This window comes from Mus caroli, unplaced genomic scaffold (genome assembly GCF_978045245.1).
Source record: "Mus caroli unplaced genomic scaffold, Mus_caroli_1 scaffold_18, whole genome shotgun sequence".
Lineage (NCBI taxonomy): Eukaryota > Metazoa > Chordata > Mammalia > Rodentia > Muridae > Mus > Mus caroli.
The window spans coordinates 65296301-65316076 of record NW_028227273.1 but is presented as its reverse complement, the minus strand read 5'-3'; the positions used below and the strand labels follow the sequence as shown (position 1 = coordinate 65316076).

The 19776-nt window shown below is 47.1% G+C and overlaps 1 protein-coding gene across 1 annotated transcript in view; it reads right to left on the bottom strand.

The window, feature by feature from the left end:
• Positions 1-1302: 1302 nt before the first annotated feature.
• The window catches only part of Srpk1 (SRSF protein kinase 1), a 35767-nt gene continuing 17293 nt past the window's right edge, over positions 1303-19776 (bottom strand). Inside the window, exons 7-16 of the mRNA XM_021186381.2 lie at positions 14587-14693; positions 13835-14000; positions 12090-12115; positions 11457-11670; positions 10672-11079; positions 10114-10214; positions 5667-5774; positions 3800-3869; positions 2805-2897; positions 1303-1940 (exon numbers count right to left, since the gene is read on the bottom strand). Of these exons, the coding sequence (XP_021042040.1) occupies positions 1756-1940; positions 2805-2897; positions 3800-3869; positions 5667-5774; positions 10114-10214; positions 10672-11079; positions 11457-11670; positions 12090-12115; positions 13835-14000; positions 14587-14693 (1478 nt within the window). The 3' untranslated portion in view covers positions 1303-1755. The remainder of the gene's footprint in view (positions 1941-2804; positions 2898-3799; positions 3870-5666; positions 5775-10113; positions 10215-10671; positions 11080-11456; positions 11671-12089; positions 12116-13834; positions 14001-14586; positions 14694-19776) is intronic.

Genomic DNA, 19776 nt, shown 5'->3' with positions numbered 1-19776 from the left:
CAAATAACCAAGCATGAGCCAATGAATGGCTGGCCAGTTCCTCAGGTGAAGTTGATGAGTTACAGGAAGCTGCTTGCTGGTGAGCCAATCATGAGGATGACTCTCCAGTCTTCCACACAGGAAGGAGGCAGTGGTGGGTTTCAGTCAGCTTGCTTAGGAGAGCCTTGGCTTGCAACTCTGGCTTTCTCCAAGTTAGAAACTGAGCTGTTTCCAGAGTGCTATAATCAAGACCCACTTGGTCCTTGCTAAAATCTGCAAGAAGCTGTCACATGACCCCAATCCTGTCCTTCTTCTGATGTGTGCATGCTTCACCCCAAGAACATGTAATGTTTAGGTAATCAAGTCTATGAGGGGCCAAGCCTAAAACAAAGTTCACAAAGCCTTTTTGCATTAAGAAGAAAAAGCCTCAAGTACATTTCGATCATCTCAAAATTGATGTTTAAAAACAAAACAAAACAAAAACCTTACATTATACAAGGAAATAGCAGCATAGGATGACTCATGTCAATACCAACAGGAAAACGATTGAGAAAAGTGCCAGCCTCTCGTCCCCTTGGCTCCTCACCCAGGATCCCAAAGACCCCGAGCCTCTGAGAAATGAGAACAGCACAGCCACATGGAGAAACTGAGTCAAGGCCAGAATTCTAGGCAAGGCAGGAAAGCTGTGGATGGAAGCAAAGAGCTGTCTGGGAAGGGCTTGGAATGTGGGAGGGAACACTCCCTGAACAGCACAGCTCTGAAACCCCCATCTCCTGTCTGGATCACCCCAAAGCGCGTTACAAGCCAGTCAGTCCATTTAAGCTGAGCAGGCAAAGCTCCAGGAGGGTCCTCTAAATGGGAGGACAGACTGAAGTGACTGTTTTTACGGCAACACAGGACACAGAAAAGGACTATTTCACAACACCTGAGGCTCCCAGTAACTGTACTTCACTGGTTCTCTTTTGTCTACATTAAAAATCAGACTCAGCTGGGCGTGGTGGCGCACGCCTTTAATCCCAGCACTTGGGAGGCAGAGGCAGGCGGATTTCTGAGTTCGAGGCCAGCCTGGTGTACAGAGTTCCAGGACAGCCAGGACTACATAGAGAAACCCTGTCTCGGAAAAACAAAAGAAAACAAAAAACCAAAAAAAACCCCAAAACCCCCGACTCAAAACTCCGGGAACTTAGTTGTGAGAAGATGAGGGTCCAACAATACTTTCAACAGTGATAAAACGGTGCCCAAACTGGCTGCTCATTGAAAAATGTAGCATAAAAGTCGCAGGAAAAAAATGTGAGCATAGAAAACACAGATAGAATCCAGGAAGATGATGCAGCCTGGATACAGCGCATTTAATGTCTCTGCTGTTCACAGAATCCACACCCCTCCCCTCCTCAATCTTGTGCTGGCGGCGGATGTGCACGAGAAAATGTGACTCTCAGAGTCAGTGAATAAAGATGGGCTCACAGATCTTCACAGCTCTTCTTAGAAAGGGCACTGACAACCTAATGAGATGGCAGGGCAGAGGGTGAGGCTGTTCACACTTTTAGTCTTTGGCAGAGCCCAACCAAGGCCAAATTCACCTAGGATGCCCAATGGCTGTGGGAATTTCCACAGGATCAAGGAAGCAAACCCAAATGAACATGTTGGTTTAAAAAAAAAAAAAAAATAGAAACCCTTGAAAGAAAGAGCTTTGCCCTGAAAAAAGAGGGGGAAGTTTGAGGGGTGGGCTGGAGGGAGGGTCCATATGATGAGCTCTGCTGCAGTGGCAGGACTGGCTTAGGAGTTTAGCCAAGGATGCCGGAGACACTCAGCAGCAGTGGCTCTCTTCTCAGGCATAAGCTCCAACATGGGCAGCAGGAAATCTGTGAAGCCGGCAGCCTCCTCCTGAGGCCACTCATATTTCTCCACCAGAACCTCCAGAAGACCCCAAGGCTTCAACTTGGTGATGTGTTTCAGGTCACCTGTGGGAGACAGCACAGGCTCAAACAGTACCCACCGCCTAATGGTGTGCTCAGGCATCCCAATGGCTCAACCTTCTACAGCTCAATACTCTAGCTGCTTTAAAATGAGGCAATGATTTACAAATAAAAAGCTAACAGCATGACAGACTTGTACAAGATCACCCACACAGCTAGCAGCTTGGCCTCACTCAGAAAGCTCAGCTCAACTGCTCCTTGGGCTGGATCTTTCCCCTTCTACAAATGGTGCTTGGCTCACACCAGCGTTTGTGAGCCAGGCAGCCTCCTAGCACTGAGGTGACAGTTTTCAGGCTGTTGCTTAGGGTGCTATGGGTCTTGCTTACGTTGCCAAGATTGACCTTGAAATCCTGGCTTAGGCCTCAAGCAGCTGGGACTAGGTCCTCTTCCCTGCCTGGACAAATAACTTAAAGCAACCAGTTATTAACAACTTCCCCAGGCAAGTGATAAGAACCTCCACGGGAGGTGACTGGGGCACCAGACTCAAGTCACCATTGACTTTGCACACAAAAGGACCCTGGAGAGATTTGTTTTTCATTTCAGTCTCAGCTTTGATGTGTAAGAAACACAAAATCAAACACAGTTTTAAGTAGGGGTGGGACACAGATATAAGTTCTAAGCCAGCCTGGAACACACGGGAAGAAACCAACCAAAAGCCAAACAAACCCAAGAGTGTAGCTGAGCGGAGCATTTGCCCACGCCATTCAGCACCTGCAAAGCCACACTGAGGGTTCAGGGAGCCCCTCCTGCTTTCCGCAGGAGCTAGAGAACATGACCCAGATAGACTTACCTTCTTGTTTTAGACATTTTTATCCCTTTAAAGGCTGGGAACAGACAGATTGGTTTTACCTTTTTTGGTGAAAAATTCCTTGGAGTATTTTCCTGCCACAATGAGCTTGCGAGGCACCTTCCCCAGAAGTTCTATGATCAGGGCGATGTGGTCTGCATAGACATTTCAGAGGAAAGAACAGAGCAGAATGACAGAAGTGACTTTAGACACAGCATTCAGAGTGGTGCACACACCATTCTGTAAGGCACTGCATACTTGCTTTCTGACCTAAAGCAGAAGAAACAGACTGTCTATCTCACGCAGGGTCCCTTCCAAAGACAAACACCTCAGCACTGCTCTCTCCACAGTGAGTGAGATCAAGAGTTAGCCTTGGTGTGAGAAGCTCTGTTTCCTCAAATTGTGTCCCTGAGCCTGTCTGTCTCTGAGAGTGAGCGAGGAAGCCCTGTGACCATTTCCAACTGTGGCCAAAGGGCCTTGGAAGGCATCCCATCAGCTCTGCAGCAAGCGCCAGGTGGGCGGATATCGGGGCGAGACAACAGTGTCAAGGCGAAGGAAGCAGCAAACAAGGCTTCAAGGATTAGCTGGTCAACTTGAGACAAAGCAAAGCAAGCACGCTGCCTGACGGTAAGCTTCCTGAGCTTAGCCACACCACCACAGCTTCTCTGGAAGCCATAAACCAGGATGCAGTGTGTGCTTCAGGCAGAGCAAATGTTGCATCAGCAAGACCTCCACAATTGCTAAGTAAAGGACTGCCAAGGGAGTGCTGACCAACTGTGAGGAGGGGTAAGCACACCGGCACAACCGGCACCTTTTACACAGACACTGCACTCCGTAGCTCACACTTTCCCAGGCAAGCACTTCCTTACTGGCTTTGCCTCCTCAGTGCTATGGCAACATTCCTGTCCCACCCAGATTCATGCTGGCTGCATTTCTCCTGTTTTGGGGTCTCATACAAACCTAGAGCAGTACCAGAGGCCTTTGGTGTCAACAAACGATGCCAGTTACAGTGAAAAGCAAAACAGCTACACACAAACAGCTGGCGAACGGGACTCACCTTCATCTCGTGTGTAATCCTCCCCTGAATGAGGCTCAAACAAATAGTCCCCTGTGGCTAGTTCAAAGGCCTAAGGAAAAGAGACAGCGCATGAAAGTACCAGAGAAACAGAACGCTGCTGCAAAGCCTCTGCTATCTGATTCCAAACCTAGACGACCACTTGAGAAGCAGCCAAGATTGCTTCTGAATGACAACTATAGACCAATAAAATGGGAAAAGGAAAAAAGCCTCCTCAGTCAGCACTGATGTTGGGGCAGCCCGAGGGAAAGGAGAGCACACAGCACAGCAGAGTGGAGCTGACCAGCAGTGGGCTAACTGCTTCCCACAACACAACACAGCCACACTTCAACCGACGGAGCGCTGGGAATGCTCTTTAAAACAAATGTTTAGGCGGGCGTGGTGGCACACGCCTTTAATCCCAGCACTCAGGAGGCAGAGGCAGGTGGATTTCTGAGTTCGAGGCCAGCCTGGTCTACAGAGTGAGTTCCAGGACAACCAGGGCTATACAGAGAAACCCTGTCTCAAAAAAACAAAAAAACCCCAACCAAACCAAACAAAAAAAGTTTAAAGGAAAGGTGGGAACTTGTTATGCCTGGTGAGGCAGGATTGCCAAGAATCCGAGTCCACCTTGGGCCGCACAGTCTGGAAAATGTCTGTCTGTAACCTGGAATGTCTGTAGGATTCCAGCGGGATGCTCTTTACAACAAATGCTTAGCTGTTTCTTACTAGCTCTCTGTGTTGACTGTGGGAACAACTTTTGAGAGTTGGTTCTTTCTTTTCCTCCATGTATGTCTCAGGGTTTGGAGCCAGCTTGTCAGGTGCCTTTATCCATGGCTTAGGTCATGGGCCTTCATGACTGTTCCAGCCACCAAGAAATGTTATCTGAGATGAGTCAGATTTCACCATGGCACTCTGTAGCCAGAAATATGTAGCTTGATGACAGTGCTCTCTTCCAGCCCCCAGTTTCTCCCCGTGGCCAGCAGAGGGCGCAGCGGGTGTTGAGAGGCTGTACATGAGACAAGCAGCCTCATCCTGCACTGGAATCCTGCAGTTGGAAACTCTGCCTCACCAGGCTTAACAAGTTCCCACCTCTCCTCTGTAAGCCTTAATTCTCTTGGCTTACTGCTGGGACTAATGAAACAGCAATTAAAGTATAAAAGTGACACACAGGGGAGCTTCCCTGGTAGTGACACTTTCAGCAAGTGTGACAACACCCCCCACGCCCACCAGGCTGTCTTCTCTATGTCTGGTCTTGAATTTGTACAAAGGTACAAAGGGTAACAAAATACCAAGCTAGTGCTTGTAGCCAGCTGAGTGTGAGTTGACTTGGAAAAGCCAGAACCCAAGGCCACTGTGTAAAGCCAAGTGGAGGGACTACGTCCTCAACCTGTCTGGCCTGAGCAGTCAGGGTCTTTCTGAGCACAGAAAGCTTCAACTCAAACTCAAAGCCTAGGCCCACAGGAAAGCATGCCCACTGGCTGATGTTGACAAGCACAGACTGTAACAAAGGGGAAAACTAAATCAAGGCATAACACTCCCCAGCATAAAGCAGTGACATGTGGATTCACAGGTGCCCGGGCTTCACACCTGACCAACCCAGACATCTGAGGAGTGGCCCCACTGCAGAGGACAGCATCCTTCCAGTGGCATCCCAAGTCTGCAAACAGGTCAAGGCTATAAGCTCAAGGACAATTGTAACCAATACAGGAAAAAGAATGCCTCTGAACTATGGCTTACAACCCAACCCACCCCTGCCCTCACCCCATCATGCCACGCCCATGGTTTCTGACACAACACTGAGAGCAGCTGTGTGCCACTCTGCTCAGTACTGCATTAGCAAACAGGGAAGGCAGTGGGCGGGGCTCACCATGCATGCCGTGCTCCAGATGTCAGCAGGGGTGTTGTAGCCAGATCCTATCAGGACTTCCAAAGACCGATACTGCCGTGTCTGGATATCTTCAGTGAAATGCTTGTGCTGAGTGAGTCAAGGAGTGGAGATTCTTAATACTCATTTATTTAAAACAGGAAGTAACTAAGGCTTACTTAATAATGGAAACTAAAGCAAGCTGTCTGCAAAACTTATTTAACAACCTGTCTACTGCTTCTCCAGATAACTTAAAAAATTGAGCCTTAATTTAGTTTAGACATACAGACTTAGGAATAACAATAGCTTTATTAAGAAAATAAAAATATTAGAGCCGGTGTGATGGCATATGCCTCCAATCCTAGCACTTGGGAGAGGCAAAGGCAGGCAAGTCTCTGAATTCTACATGGCTAATCTGGTCTACATGGTGGGTTCCAGGCCAGCCACAGTTACAATGAGGCTGTTTCAAAAAGCAAAACAAAGAAACCCAAACCAAGCAAGCAAACAAAAAATATATACAAGTAGATAAAACAAGAGCCATCGAGAGGGATCAGCAGGTAAGAGCCCGCCAGCACGCAGAGGGGTGGGGAGAGGGAGAGGGAGAGGGAGAGGGAGAGGGAGAGGGAGAGGGAGAGGGAGAGGGGGAGAGAGAGAGAGAGAGAGAGAGAGCACGCGCTAGTTTACCCACACTGTCTTTTGCAATTGTTCTCTGACCTACATGCATGTTGTGGCACACTGCTGTACACATGCATGCTCCCATACAATGAATAATCAAAAAGAAACAAGCTCAAATGACAATCAAATGTGTAAAATAAGAGTACAAAAGGCAAAGTCTATAGCCCTGCTAAGACAGACAGCCTTCAGGCAGAGAGGCAGCGTAGCTCAGGCTGAGGCTTGACATGGAGGCAAGCAGGGCTGAAGTATTCCAGACAGAGGAAGGAGAGGATGAGCTGGAGAGATGGCTCAGTGGTTAAGAGCACTGACTGTACCGAAGGTCGTGAGTTCAAATCCCAGCAACGACACGATGGCTCCCAACCATCCACAATGAGATCTGGTGTGTTTGAAGATAGTCTAAAGATAGCTACAGTGTACTTAAATATAATAATAAATAAATCGTTGGGCAGGAGCGAGCAGTGCTACAGTGTACTCATATACATAAAATAAGTAAATCTTAAACAGGAGGAGGAGGAGCCTGGCCTTCAGGGCTTCACTGAAAGCACACACATAACTTTAAAAAAAAAAAAAAAAAAAAAAAAGGCCAGGGGTGTTGAGATGGCTTAGTAGGCCTCACACATGCCTGCCAATTTAAGTTTTATCCCTGGATCCCACACCCTAGAGAGGACCAACTCTGGCAGGCTGTCTTTTGACCATGCACAGCATCGAGTCATCTCTCCAATCCCTAGAGTTATTCCTGCTGTTGATTTCTAGTCTTAAGTCATTGTAATACATACATAAAAGTATCTCAACGCATCTATATTGGTAAGGCTTGCTTTGTGTCCTAGTATATGGTATATTTTAGGTACTAGTTCCACGGGCTACTAAGAATATTCATTGTGTCTTAGTATACTGTCTACTTTAGGAACTAGTTCTATAGGCTAAGAATATACCTTCTGCAGGGTTTGGATGTCTGTCAACTGGTCAGGGTGACATACACAGTTTCCCATTACTCTTGTGCTGTTGTTGCTCCCTTGGCCTGTATGAAGGGTGTCAGATGGCAAATCGGTACACCTACATTCTTTGTGAGCGCCCTCTGCCTGGAACCTCTTCTGAATCACCTCACCTACCTAAGACACCTATCTTTAATGCTGAGCGATCTTGAGGGACAAGGTGAGAGTTGCTGCTGTCTGGTCCAACCTGTTCCTCTCGCTTTTTTCTTCTTCTCCTCTATGAAATTCATGTCCATCTGACATGGTAGCACATCTTTAACCCTAGCACTGCAGAGGCAGAAGCAGGCAGATCTCTGTAAGTTCTAATCCAGACTGGTCTACACTGTGACTTCCTGGACAGACTATACAGTGAGACTCTGTCTCAAAAGAATCCACATTTTTAAAATTATCTATTTAAGGACAGTGGTTTAGAGCACTTGCTACTCTTGTTGGGTTTGGACTCATAACCCAAATTCTTTAAACTCCAGTTCCAGGGGATCTGATGCCCTGTTCTGGCCTCCACATGAGACACATATCCAAATTCTATGCACACATGTAACCGTGAGTACATGTCGGCATGCCCAGGGATGTGTGAGGAATGTTAATACTCTGGAGATGAAGCTACAGGCAGTTGTGGTTTGTCCAGTGTGGGTGCTGGGAATCAAATTCTGGTCCTCTGTAGGCAATAATTGTTCTTCACTGTTGAGCCATCTCTCTATGATCTGATCTGTCTCTGAACTGCAGCATTGAGACCATTAATATTCAGAGTACAAGTCTCAAATGCAGAGATCCTCCTGCCTCTGCCTCTGGAATGCTGGGGTTAAGGGCATGTGCCACCGTTGCTGAGCTGTGCTGGGACTTCTGCACGTGGGGCACTATTGTTTATAAGTCACTCTTACTCTTTCAGAGGGCGTCTGCAATGCCCGAGCAGGGCCAGGCTGCCCTAGGGCTAAGCTATCGTGGTTTTTCTCCTTCAACACTAGTTTGATTCCTGGGTGCTTCTCTGGAGCTACAGTAATGCCTGGAAGCACTCACTGGGCAGGAAGCACCTACTTAATGTATTCCTGGTACACAGGTAAGAACCCAGCACAGAGAGTGAAAAACCTACTTAAAGTCAAACCTGTACCTTCCCTAAACCACACACAGGTGTGAACTGATACATAAAAGAAAAAAGCAAGGAAGCAAATGAACCTCCAAACCAAACAACAACAACAACAACAACAACAACAAAACAAAACTCAAGGTGTTTAGAGATCATATAAACTCCCACATTGAATACCGGGTGTTGGCAAGTTGAAGAAATAACTGAAAAATCGAGAAGCGACCAGGGTGCAGCCAGGTGGGACAGCGTTATCAACATCAAAGTGGAAGCACTTGACAGTACGTCTGTCTGCAGAATGTGAAAGGGTGAAGACCTTACAGACATTTCAGCAGACACATGGGAAAGGAGGTACCCAGGGCTGGGGAATGGCTACGCTAGGCCTGAGTGGGACCCCAGCACCTACACAGAAGACAGGCAGGGAAGGCACACAGGAGGCTCTCTGGAGATCACAGGCAGATCAAGCTAGCTGAAAAATGACCAGCCCTAGGTTCAGTAAGAGATTCTGAGTTAAAGGAGGACTGCCCAGAAAATAATAGGAAAAATTCCAGGTCAGGTATGATGGTACACACCTATAAGTCTAACAGTTGGGAACTGAGGCACAAGAATGATCTCAAGTTGGAGGCAAATAGCATACTGAGAACTCAAGGACAGGCTGGTCAACTGTAAGATTTTATACAGTTGAGTGGTGTTATTGCACCCCTTTAACCCCAGCACTTGGGAGGCAGAGGCAGGCAAATCTCAGAATTAGAGGCCAGCTTGATCTACAGAATGAGTTCCAGGACAGCTAGGGCTACACAGAGAAACCCTATCTCGAAAAACAAAAACACAAACTAAAGAATCCCAAAACATTTGTGCTAGGAGGTGGTGGAACACACCTTTAATCCCAGTACTTGGGAGGCAGAGACAGGCAGATCTGAGGTTTGAAACCAGCCTGGTACAAAAAAAAACCCCAACCAACCCAAAAACCACAACTCAAAACAAAAAACCCCACTTGTATAACTACACATATAGATACCAAAGAAAACAGGAATAAAAGTCATAACTACATGTTCTTTGATTTTTGAAGGTAAGTAATGCAATACTTCATCAAAAGCTTTTGAAACAACATAAAAAAGCACCAAGTTCTTTTTTTTTTTGGTTTTTCCAAGACAGGGTTTCTCTGTGTAGCTCTGGCTGTTCTGGGACTCACTTTGTAGACCAGGCTGGCCTCAAACTCAGAAATCCACCTGCCTCTGCCTCCCCAGTGCTGGGATTAAAGGCGTGCGCCACCACTGCCTGGCAGCACCAAGTTCTTGATGCAGCAACTCCTTGTGTGAGCTGGCTGGCCGCAGGGCAGCAGTCCCAAGGACACGGCACAGAGACACTTGCGGTGGATCTGTGTCTCATCAATGCACAGCCAACTCAATCTCCTATCAGTTACTGGTGAACCAAATGTTAACTCAATTTAAAAGGATATAACTTTAAAGCCAATGTCCATGTTGAGGCTGGGTGCCAAGGTTATCGGTGAGTGTGGGCAAGCAAGCAGACAGACTGAGGCCAAGAACAGGGAACGGGGAGGGGGCGGGGTGCTTTTGATTCCCCCGCCCCCCACACACACATTATATGATACTTTCGTAAGTATATCACACTTTCCGAAGGCATCACCGAGTCAGCCTGTGTCCCCCAGTCACTCGAGTGCAGCCCTGGAGTGCGTGTGACTTACCACCCAGCAGGCATTCCCAAGGTCAGCAATCTTCACTTGGAGCTTCTCTGCATTTTTTGGCTCAAGGGGATTAATAAGAAAATTTCCAGCAGAGAATTTTCCTACAGACAACAGCCATTATCAGTAAAAGAGTTTAAATGAACACAAGACACAAGACACCCAAAGGGCAACCAAGGTCCCCAGGGAGAGAATCTGTCCCCGTCCCCACCCCAGCCACCCCCAACGAAGCTTTCTTTCTAAGGCTAGCTCAAGTTTCTAGAGTACAAAGTCCCTGCATGCACAACGCTGGCTGGAGTGCATCTAAAGTTATCCACAGATTTACACACTGGAAGTAACCTGGACAATTGCTACCAGGAGATGTAGCTCAAAGGTAGAGCCCAGAGTAGAGTCTGTCTACCCCATCCCCACACATCACTGTAAATATAAAACACCTGTCTCCCCACCAAAAACCTAAACCAGACACCAGCTGTAAAAATGCAGTTTTATGAAAACCCTGGCAGTCACTTGTCTAGAAAAGCCTGCACTGTGCAGAGAGGAGCTGGGGGGCTGCTGTGGTACCTTTGCTGTCCAGGGCTCCATTGGGCTCCTGCTCATCCCCAGAAGGTGTATCTGCCCGAATGCTCTCCTCCAGCTGGGTGATGTCCTGTCGGGTGAGTGACTGCTCTACAGAGGACTGGCACACCATGGTCTCAGACACCTCAGAGGCCGTGGGTGTGCAAGAGTCTGTGTCTTGAGATGGACTGCTGTCTCCATTTGAAGAGTTTATGAAACTAGGTTCCTGCTTCAAAGTGTGGACATCACAGTCATTAGCATTATGCAGATCCTCTTTAAGCCTCAGTGTCTCATTATTACTGTCCTCAGGGTAATTAACGACTCCAATCACTCCATTGCAATTAATCTCTGGCGCACCACCCTCTCCACCACGCTCCGTGAGTGTCTGGTCCTGGCCAATGGAATTTGACTCTTCTAAGAACAAACAGAAAAGGATGCATGTGTGCATGTGCTAGTGAGCAGCAGGACAATTCTCACATCATCAAAACACTCTCCTGAGCTCATCCTGAGTGGCATAAAAACAAGACTAACACAACAGCCCTCTAACACCTCCGGATGGAAGGAAGGACAAAGACCTCATCTTTACCCAATGGCTACAAAGTCTTATCTCCACTTCTGAGGAGAAAGCACCAAGTTACCCTGCAGTGTCTACCAGCTGCCTCCATTAGAGCAATGTGAACTCTTACAGGACACCCCCAGAGATGAGCTGCATACATGAAAGCAAACATTACAAACAAGATAACCCAGTGTCAAGTGTGCCATCAAGTCACTGCTGCAATGCTCTTTTATACCAAGTTTCTCTTGGGTCATTTTATTAGGTGGGTTCTCTGTCAAGGGTCTTTCAACAGGACTCTCTGATTCTTCTTGCTTGTTAGGTCTTTTTTGCCCAGGGCCCGACTCTTTCTCCATTTCCTCAATTTCCTGCATTCGCTTCTCTAGTAATTCTGCCTGGCGCTTCTGCTTCTTCTTCAATTTCTTCTTCTTATTCTTTGACATTTTGTCAGCCTGGGCGGAGATTACAAACAGATAAAGCCTTCAGGTGGCTAATCCATTACCCCTGGTTGGAGACAACTGTTAACTTTAATTATTTCCTAATCAAATTCCATTCTTTCCCTAGTATTTCATTAATGTAAAATCAGCAGATTTTTTATGAAACTCAATACAAAGGACATTGACAACAGGTCTTCATCTTCTGTGGTCTGTGGGCCTGGTACTCAGACACCTCTCTTACAGAAGCCTCAGCAGTACAAACTCGCTGAAGACATGATGACATTTATTGGAGAAAAAAAAAATCACAGAAGCTCAGGAAATAGTCTTTTTTTGTTTGGTTTCCAAACTCTAAACAAGCTACGACTTCACATCATCCCCGTGCCCGGCGCCCAGAGAGCAGAAGTGAACACAGGAGCACTGTGTGTCATACTTACTGGCTTAGGCTGCGGAGCAGTGCTGACTGAAAAGAAAGGAGACAGAGCAGGTGAGAGTGCTGACAGGCGGGCAGGAGGAAGGCGGCAGGCTCAGAAAGACACTGCCAGATGAGGGCGCTCCTCCCCACACAACCTACATTCTCTCTTCTCTCTAAGTGACACCCAGGAAGCTGCATTATTTTTAAAGAAAACAATCAATATACAGGAAGTAGCTAAACTTTAAATGGCTTTGTGTTCTAAAGACAGCCTCGTTGGGCAGTGGTGGCGCACGCCTTTAATCCCAGCACTCGGGAGGCAGAGGCAGGTGGATTTCTGAGTACGAGGCCAGCCTGATCTTCAGAGTGAGTTCCAGGACAGCCAGGGCTACACAGAGAAACCCTGTCTCAACCCCCCCCGCCCCCTGCTAAAAAAAAAAAAGACAGGGTCTCACTATGTGGAGCTGGCTGGCCTCAATCTCAGAATCACTTGCCTCTGCTGAAATGAAAGCCATGTGCCGTCCTCCCAGCTGATGTCACCTATGCCAGCCCCGAGGGAGGATTCCCACCTCTCCACCATGCCCTTTGGCACTGTAAAGCACAGTTACCATGTGGCTTTGTGCACACTGTGCATGTATGTTGAGAACTGAGAACCTCTGTGGAGTTGGCTCTACTTCCAACTTTATGTGGGTTCTAGGGATCAAACTCTACTCACCACTTTGCACAGCAAATGCCTTTACCTGCCAGCTTACTGCCAGCTTTAAAGGGTAAGGTAGTTGACAGATATAAAGAGTTAAACAGTCACCACGTGGCATGTTGTGGAGAACAGTTTAGCATAGATGTTTCATCATCCCTCCAAAAGCATGATAAACTGTGGTTTAAAGCATGATATAAAAACCCACCCTCTTTTCATCTTACAAAACTGAACCCTGGTCACCAACTTTCATCTCCTGTGTTCTTGCTTTCAACGATGTACCAAGAAAAGCCTTCAAGTACAATTAAAGCCCCAATAATTAAGGACTGCACTGCCAAGGGAAAGCAGCACAGCAGCTGTCAGAGCCACTGAGCATAGCGCTGTGCCACTTGCTTCACCCGGCTGCACCACGGGAGACCAACTCCCACAGTTCCTGTCTAACTGGGCCAAGGTCTCCTCGATAAACACAATCCAGCAGCACTCGCTCCTTGACAGTGTCAGTAGGTGAGCATATGCGAGCACCAATAGGCAAACCACAGCCAGCCACCCAGGGAGCACCCAGTGTCATACAGCTACAATCTAGGCACCGGGGAGCCTAAGACAGAAAGATCAGGCGTTCAAATTCAGCCTGGCCTACCTACTGTATAAGAAGACATCCTAAAAAATGAAAATGACAGTGGTCAGAAACCTGGTTTAGCAGGTAAAGACAGATGCTGCCTCAGTACCTTGGTCTGATCCCCAGGAACCACGTGGCAGAGAAAATTAACTCCTGAAAGCTGTCCTAGCATCCACATATACTGATCCACATGCCCCTTACAAAGGAGTCAATCAAATGTAAAAGCCCATCAAATAAAAACACTCTAAAACAATAATGTAAGTCAGCTATTTTACTATATCGAATACTTTTTATCTAAAAAAAAATAACTGTTCATTTTCTTCCCATTTGGAAGAAATACCAGTCTCTTTAATGTTGCTACTATCTCTAAAATAATCAGTGAGTGCAATTCTGCTGTTTTGTGACCAAATGAAAACAGAAATTCCTCCTGAGGGTCTGACTCAAGCAAAGCACCATGTACCTGCAGACCCCGATGGTGGGGGAGCTCCTGAGCGTTGCCACTCTGTGGCCTCTGCAGCCAGTCTTCGAATGTACTGCTCATTCACAGACAACAAGATGTTCTCTGGTTTGATGTCCGTGTGGATGATCCGGCACTTGGTGTGTAAGTAATCCAGGCCCTGTAGCACCTAAGTGAGAATAAAGCAGGAGCTTCAGTAACACACGGTCCAAGCCTGCTAGGAAAGGAAGAATCACAACGAACAGAGAGAGGCTAGCGGGTGCAGCTCGCCCAGCACTGAAGAGCATTGGGCTCTTCTTCCAGAAGACCCAGGCTCAATTCCCAGCAACCATATGACAGCTCACAGGCACCTTAAATTCCAGCTTAAGGGAATGCTCATCTGGCCTCTGCCTAAGCATGACGTAGACATGGAGGCAAACACCACACAGACATAAGAAAAAAAAAAACAAACTAAAACAAAAGCCCACAATGCCAAGCTTTCTTGTCTCCACATTCACATGCAGACAATTTCCAAGTGAGTCACTTCCCAGCCCAATCCTCAGTCTATGTTTTGTCAGGAGAAAACACCTGACATTTTTATATAAAGATACCATCAGCCAGGTGTAGTGGTGAAACCCTTTAATTCCAGCACCCAGGAGGCTGAAGCAAACCTAAGTTCTGGGGCAGCGTGGTCTACATAACATAGTTAGACACTTCTCAAAGAGGCAGCAATAGAGGGGAGGGGTATCCCACACAGCAATAACCAACATACATACTTGCTGAATAATTTTTTTGACACAAGGCAGCGGAAGCCCCTGATAGTTGGACTTGATGATCCACTTGAGTAGATGATGCCCCAAAACCTCAAACACCATGCAGATATCTAGGAGTTCATTAAGGAAAAAAAAAAGAGGCCCACGGAAGCAGGTGGACTCCAGCATCAACAGTCCTTTCAGCCACAGAACTACTTTAAGAAAGTTGGTTTAGGAGGAGAAAACATACTCAGAAGGTGGAAGGAAAGATCCGTCTAGTTGTACAAAGTCAGAGTCGGTTCCCCTCAGAATACCGGGCGTGTGTGTGTGTGTGTGTGTGTGTGTGTGTGTGTGTGTAACATGACCACTCTCACAGGCTCAACATGAAGAACAAAGACAAGAAGATGCAAAACGTAACTGAAAGGTGAAGGTGGCAAGCTCTCTCCCTGTGGTAGTGAAACACACCTAGTGTTTGCGAGGGAAGTGCCTCGGCACTGGGCTAACCCTCCCTGAGAATTTAAAAACAGACCCCTGACTCACTTTATACAGACACTCCATGCATCGATCTTAATGCCCGCATGCTGCCCACCCACGGCCTCTTCACAGACTGGAAAGCTGAGCTACAGGCCTAACCTGCTGAGGAAGCCTAGGCTCCCTGAGAAGATGGCTGTGGAACCACTGAGGAGCAACGAGAAGCATCTCACTGTAGCTAACAGGACCATGCTACTCTGTGGCCCAGACTGCCTTGAACTGGGCTGGGCGGAGAAGCACCACCACTCTGCAGGCCATTGGGTTAGCATCCTACTTTAGGATCAAAGTTAACATAAAGAGTTTGAGGAGAGGCCGCACACGTTTACTAGAGAACACCAAGGCCAAGTAATAAACTGCCACGGCGGGAGAACATGGCGCCTGTGGACTCAGCCTCCGGGAAGACCTGTAGGCAACCTATGAGCCCAGTGTCATACAAAGCATGTCACCTTCACAGCAGGGCCGCATCTCAGTGATAAGCCTGACTGACCCGCTCACAGGTGCTGATACAGTACGATAAAGAACACACATCCCAGCCGGGCGTGGTGGCCCACGCCTTTAATCCCAGCACTCGGGAGGCAGAGGCAGGGGGATTTTTGAGTTCGAGGCCAGCGTGGTCTACAAAGTGAGTTCCAGGACAGCCCGGGCTATACAGAGAAATCCTGTCTCAAAAAACCAAAATACAAAACCAAACCAAAAAAACAAGCAAAGAAACAAACAAAAAACCCAGAGAGATTCAGTCGTCGGGTCCTGGGTAGAATATTCAGGAAGGTCTTGACGGAACGTAAAGGAAATGGTCACTTCTGAACCAACCCTGTTTGGCCCAATCATAAAAGCAAACCTTGAAAGGATAAAACTACCCTGTAAGTGACACAACTGCATGCTGGGGTAAGTCCCAAACATTTGTAGGAATGTGAAGTGTGTAGCACATGCCAGGAAACAAAGATGCAAGAAAACTCTAGAAACCTAACCCAAGGCTGACCCAGAGCCAGGGGATCTAGAAATCAGCACATGAAGATGAAGTCCACAGAAGATGAAATCCAAAAATAAAGATGCAGCAGAGCTGGGGATGCCGGCACAAGCATACTCCTGTGCAAACACTAGCACTCAGGTGGAGGCAGGGGGATTGGAAGCCAGCCTGGTATATATGAGTGAGCACATGAGGGACTGCTCAAGAGAAAAAGTTAAATAAAGACAATAGAGATGCTGGCCATAAGAAAAATAATCCCGCTGATAACAAATGGTGTTAACAGGTTATCTCCAGGGTGAAGGCACCAGCTACTAAGATGCACAGGCAGTGGGAAGAGAAGGCCAGACTAGAGACAAAGCTACAATGAAAATAAAAGTCAATACCAGGCCTGCACCTGGTTTATAAGGAGCTGGGCATAGGACTGTGTAAGAGGAGACAAATGTCGGCGGAGTTCAGCGTGAGAGGGACACGCACGCAGCCTTGTGAGGTTTGAAGGACTGACTGCATCTCCAGGGTAAGGCACGGCGGGTCTGTGCATGAGTCTCAGGTTATTACTTCAGGTCACTGAGCATTTCAAGATATAGAAGATGAATTATTACCAGGGCTCTAACAATAAACAGAAGGCAAAGGTGAGATGAGAGCCCTCAAATCTACACCAGGAATGACAGCTGCTCCTCAGAGGGTCCCTGCCTGCCCTGGCAGAAAACCCAGCTTTTCACTGATACAGGAACTCCAAGCAGTAGTACAACTGCTTGAGGGCTCAGGTCTGCGGGGCAGAGGAAGTATGGCTAAACACGAGTCATCCTCCTGAGAAACAGGCAGAGGAAAATACAGAGATACCCACAATTCTTTTTCTTTTTTTTAAAAAAAGATTTATTATACATAAGTACACTGCAGCTGACTTCAGACACACCAGAAGAGGGCGTCAGATCTCATTACAGGTGGTTGTGAGCCACCATGTGGTTGCTGGGATTTGAACTCAGGACCTTCAGCAGAGCAGTCAGTGTTTTGTTTTTTTTTTTTTTTGGTTTTTCGAGACAGGGTTTCTCTGTGTAGCCCTGGCTGTCCTGGAACTCACTTTGTAGACCAGGCTGGCCTTGAACTCAGAAATTCGCCTGTCTCTGCCTCCCAAGTGCTAGGATTAAAGGCATGCGCCACCACGCCCAGCAACAGTCAGTGTTCTTACCTGCTGAGCCATCTCACCAGGCTGATACCCACAATTCTCATGTAGCTGAGTATGGTTGTTTGAATGAGATCGGCCCCCACAGGCTCGGGCTGGGAAGTACTAGGTGGGGCCTTATTAGAGGCTGAGTCACTAGAGAAGGGTTTTGAGGCTTCAAAAGCCCACACCACACCTGGCATGTCGGCATGTCTTTTTCTGCCCAGGGACCAGGACGTAAAGGTCTGGGCTCTGCTCCAGCACCATGCTTGTCTTCATCTCTCCACTATGGTAGTGGACTAAGTCCTTGGCTAATGTGGGTAACAGATAACCACAGCCATCTGATGCAGGAGGGATCCTGGGAAGGCCTGTAATGGTTTCTAACACCAAGCACGTCCCTGATGGGGAGCTGAGATTTCATCACACACAAGTACTGGCTGATACTGACCAATTAACAGAAGAGAGGCTGTGTCTGGATGACACTGAAGTGACTATAGCTGAAGAATGACTTTAGGTCAGCGGTCATGGTTAAGCTGTATGTGAGAATCACAATTCAATCATTCCAAGTCTTGTCCCCATGTGCAGGTTTGTCTCACTTTTCTTTACCAACTTCTGGTGGTCCTCACTGGCTGGGACTGTCATGGGTTTTGGAGGCTGTTTCTCAGAGTTAACCACTTCTGTGTTCCAGAAGACAGCAGTGTATTCAATTACTTTGCTCATATTGTAAGAATATCCTGCTACCCAGAGCTCACATTTAGTGATCCTCCACGGGTCAATGTTAGGCTTCCTAACAGTTTTAACTATGCACAGCACACTGGAAATGATTCATGAGGGGAGAGGCTGTGCTGTGGCCTCACAACAGTCACAGTGGGCACCGGGAGCCGGCAGCAGGTGCTTGTTTGCTAGGCGCCTTTCATTTGGGGAAGTGACAAGGAAGAGTAGAAGTGTGACCACCTAAGGGAAGCACAGCTAAGTGCCCTTCACAAGCTCAGGTCAGCCAGACCTACAGTGAGAAATCAAGCTTGATGATGTTGGAGTTGAAGCCGATGTCTCCGTGTTAGGGGCGCTTTTTACAAACTCCCGTTAGTTTCTTTGGAGATAAGCAATGGCAACAGCAAGAGAAAGAATCCTGAAAGGCTGAAGCTTTAACTATGTCAAGGGGACCTGAACCGTGAATTAGAACTCTGCTGTGGGCATTCCAGATGGCTCAGTGACTCGGGGCTGCAGACACACTTGCTCCCCGGTTCCCATATGGTGAGGTATCGTTTGACCTCTGCTAAGTATGCCAGGACGTTTATGAATAGGATTTAGAGTTCCTAGGTTGAGTTCTGCGGGCAGAATGATAGTCACAAGAGTTCTCTGCTAATCTCAGAGATGGGTACAGTCAGGTGGGGGTGTGTGCTACTAGGATTGCCTAAGATTAAGAAATAGGCCTGAGCGGGCTGGAGGGATGGTTCAATAGTTAAGAGCACAGTACATAGGCTGACTCGTAGGTCCTACAAGGCAGCTCACAGCCCTCTGCAACTCTAGTTTCAAGGTATCCAGCACCCTCTTCTGGTCTCCACACTACATACACATACAATCAGACAAAGCACTCATACACATTAAATGGAGGCAGAGGTACACAGGTACGAAGGGCCTACCAATCAAGACCCAGAACTACATAGCAATTTCAGATCCCCACCTTGGCACACAGCAGCCACTGTGAGACCACAGGGCTCTGCTCGCTGCAGAGTACATGCACCTGCCGCAAAAGAAAAGCAAGTCTCTTCCATCTCTAAAGCCTGAATGTAGATTTTTTCAAGTTACTTTTTATAATAGGATGTAAACAATCACTCCATTTAAATTCTTTTTAAAGTATTTATCTTACTTTATGTGCATGTTGTATTCCCTAAACATGCATAGGGGATCATGTGTGCAGTACCCAAGGAAAGAAGAGGATATCAAATCCCCTGACACTGCAGTTACAGGTGGTTTTCACCCACCATGGGGGTGCTGGGAACTGAACCCAGAACTTCCTGAGGAGCAGTTAAGTATTACTAACACCCGACCCTTCTCTAGCCACCATGTAAGTCCTAAACATAACAGATATACCTAGTTTATTCTCTTTACTACTAAGGCCTGATAAATAATATATAAAAAAGTACCCTAAAATTTTACAGCCATTATTTTTCATGAAAAAATGACTTGCTGCCAGGCATGATGCGTCACATTAGTGACCCCAGCCCTCGGGAGAAAGAAGCAAGAGGCTTCCATTTAAGACTAGACTGGACCACATAGCCTGGGTTACATGCTAAGTCCTTGTCTTTTCTTATTAAAAACAAACAAACAAACAAACAAAACAACAAAACCAAAAACAAGTACACCCTTTAAAATTTCTGTGCTCATCTATAAAAATTGTAAAACCTTTAGTTAGCACAAATCTACATACTATTTTTAGATTGATTTTTTTTAAGATTTATTTTGTGTATGAGTACACTGTAGCTGTTTCTAGACACACCAGAAGAGGGCATCAGATCTCTTTATAGATGGTTGTGAGCCACCATGTGGTTGCTGG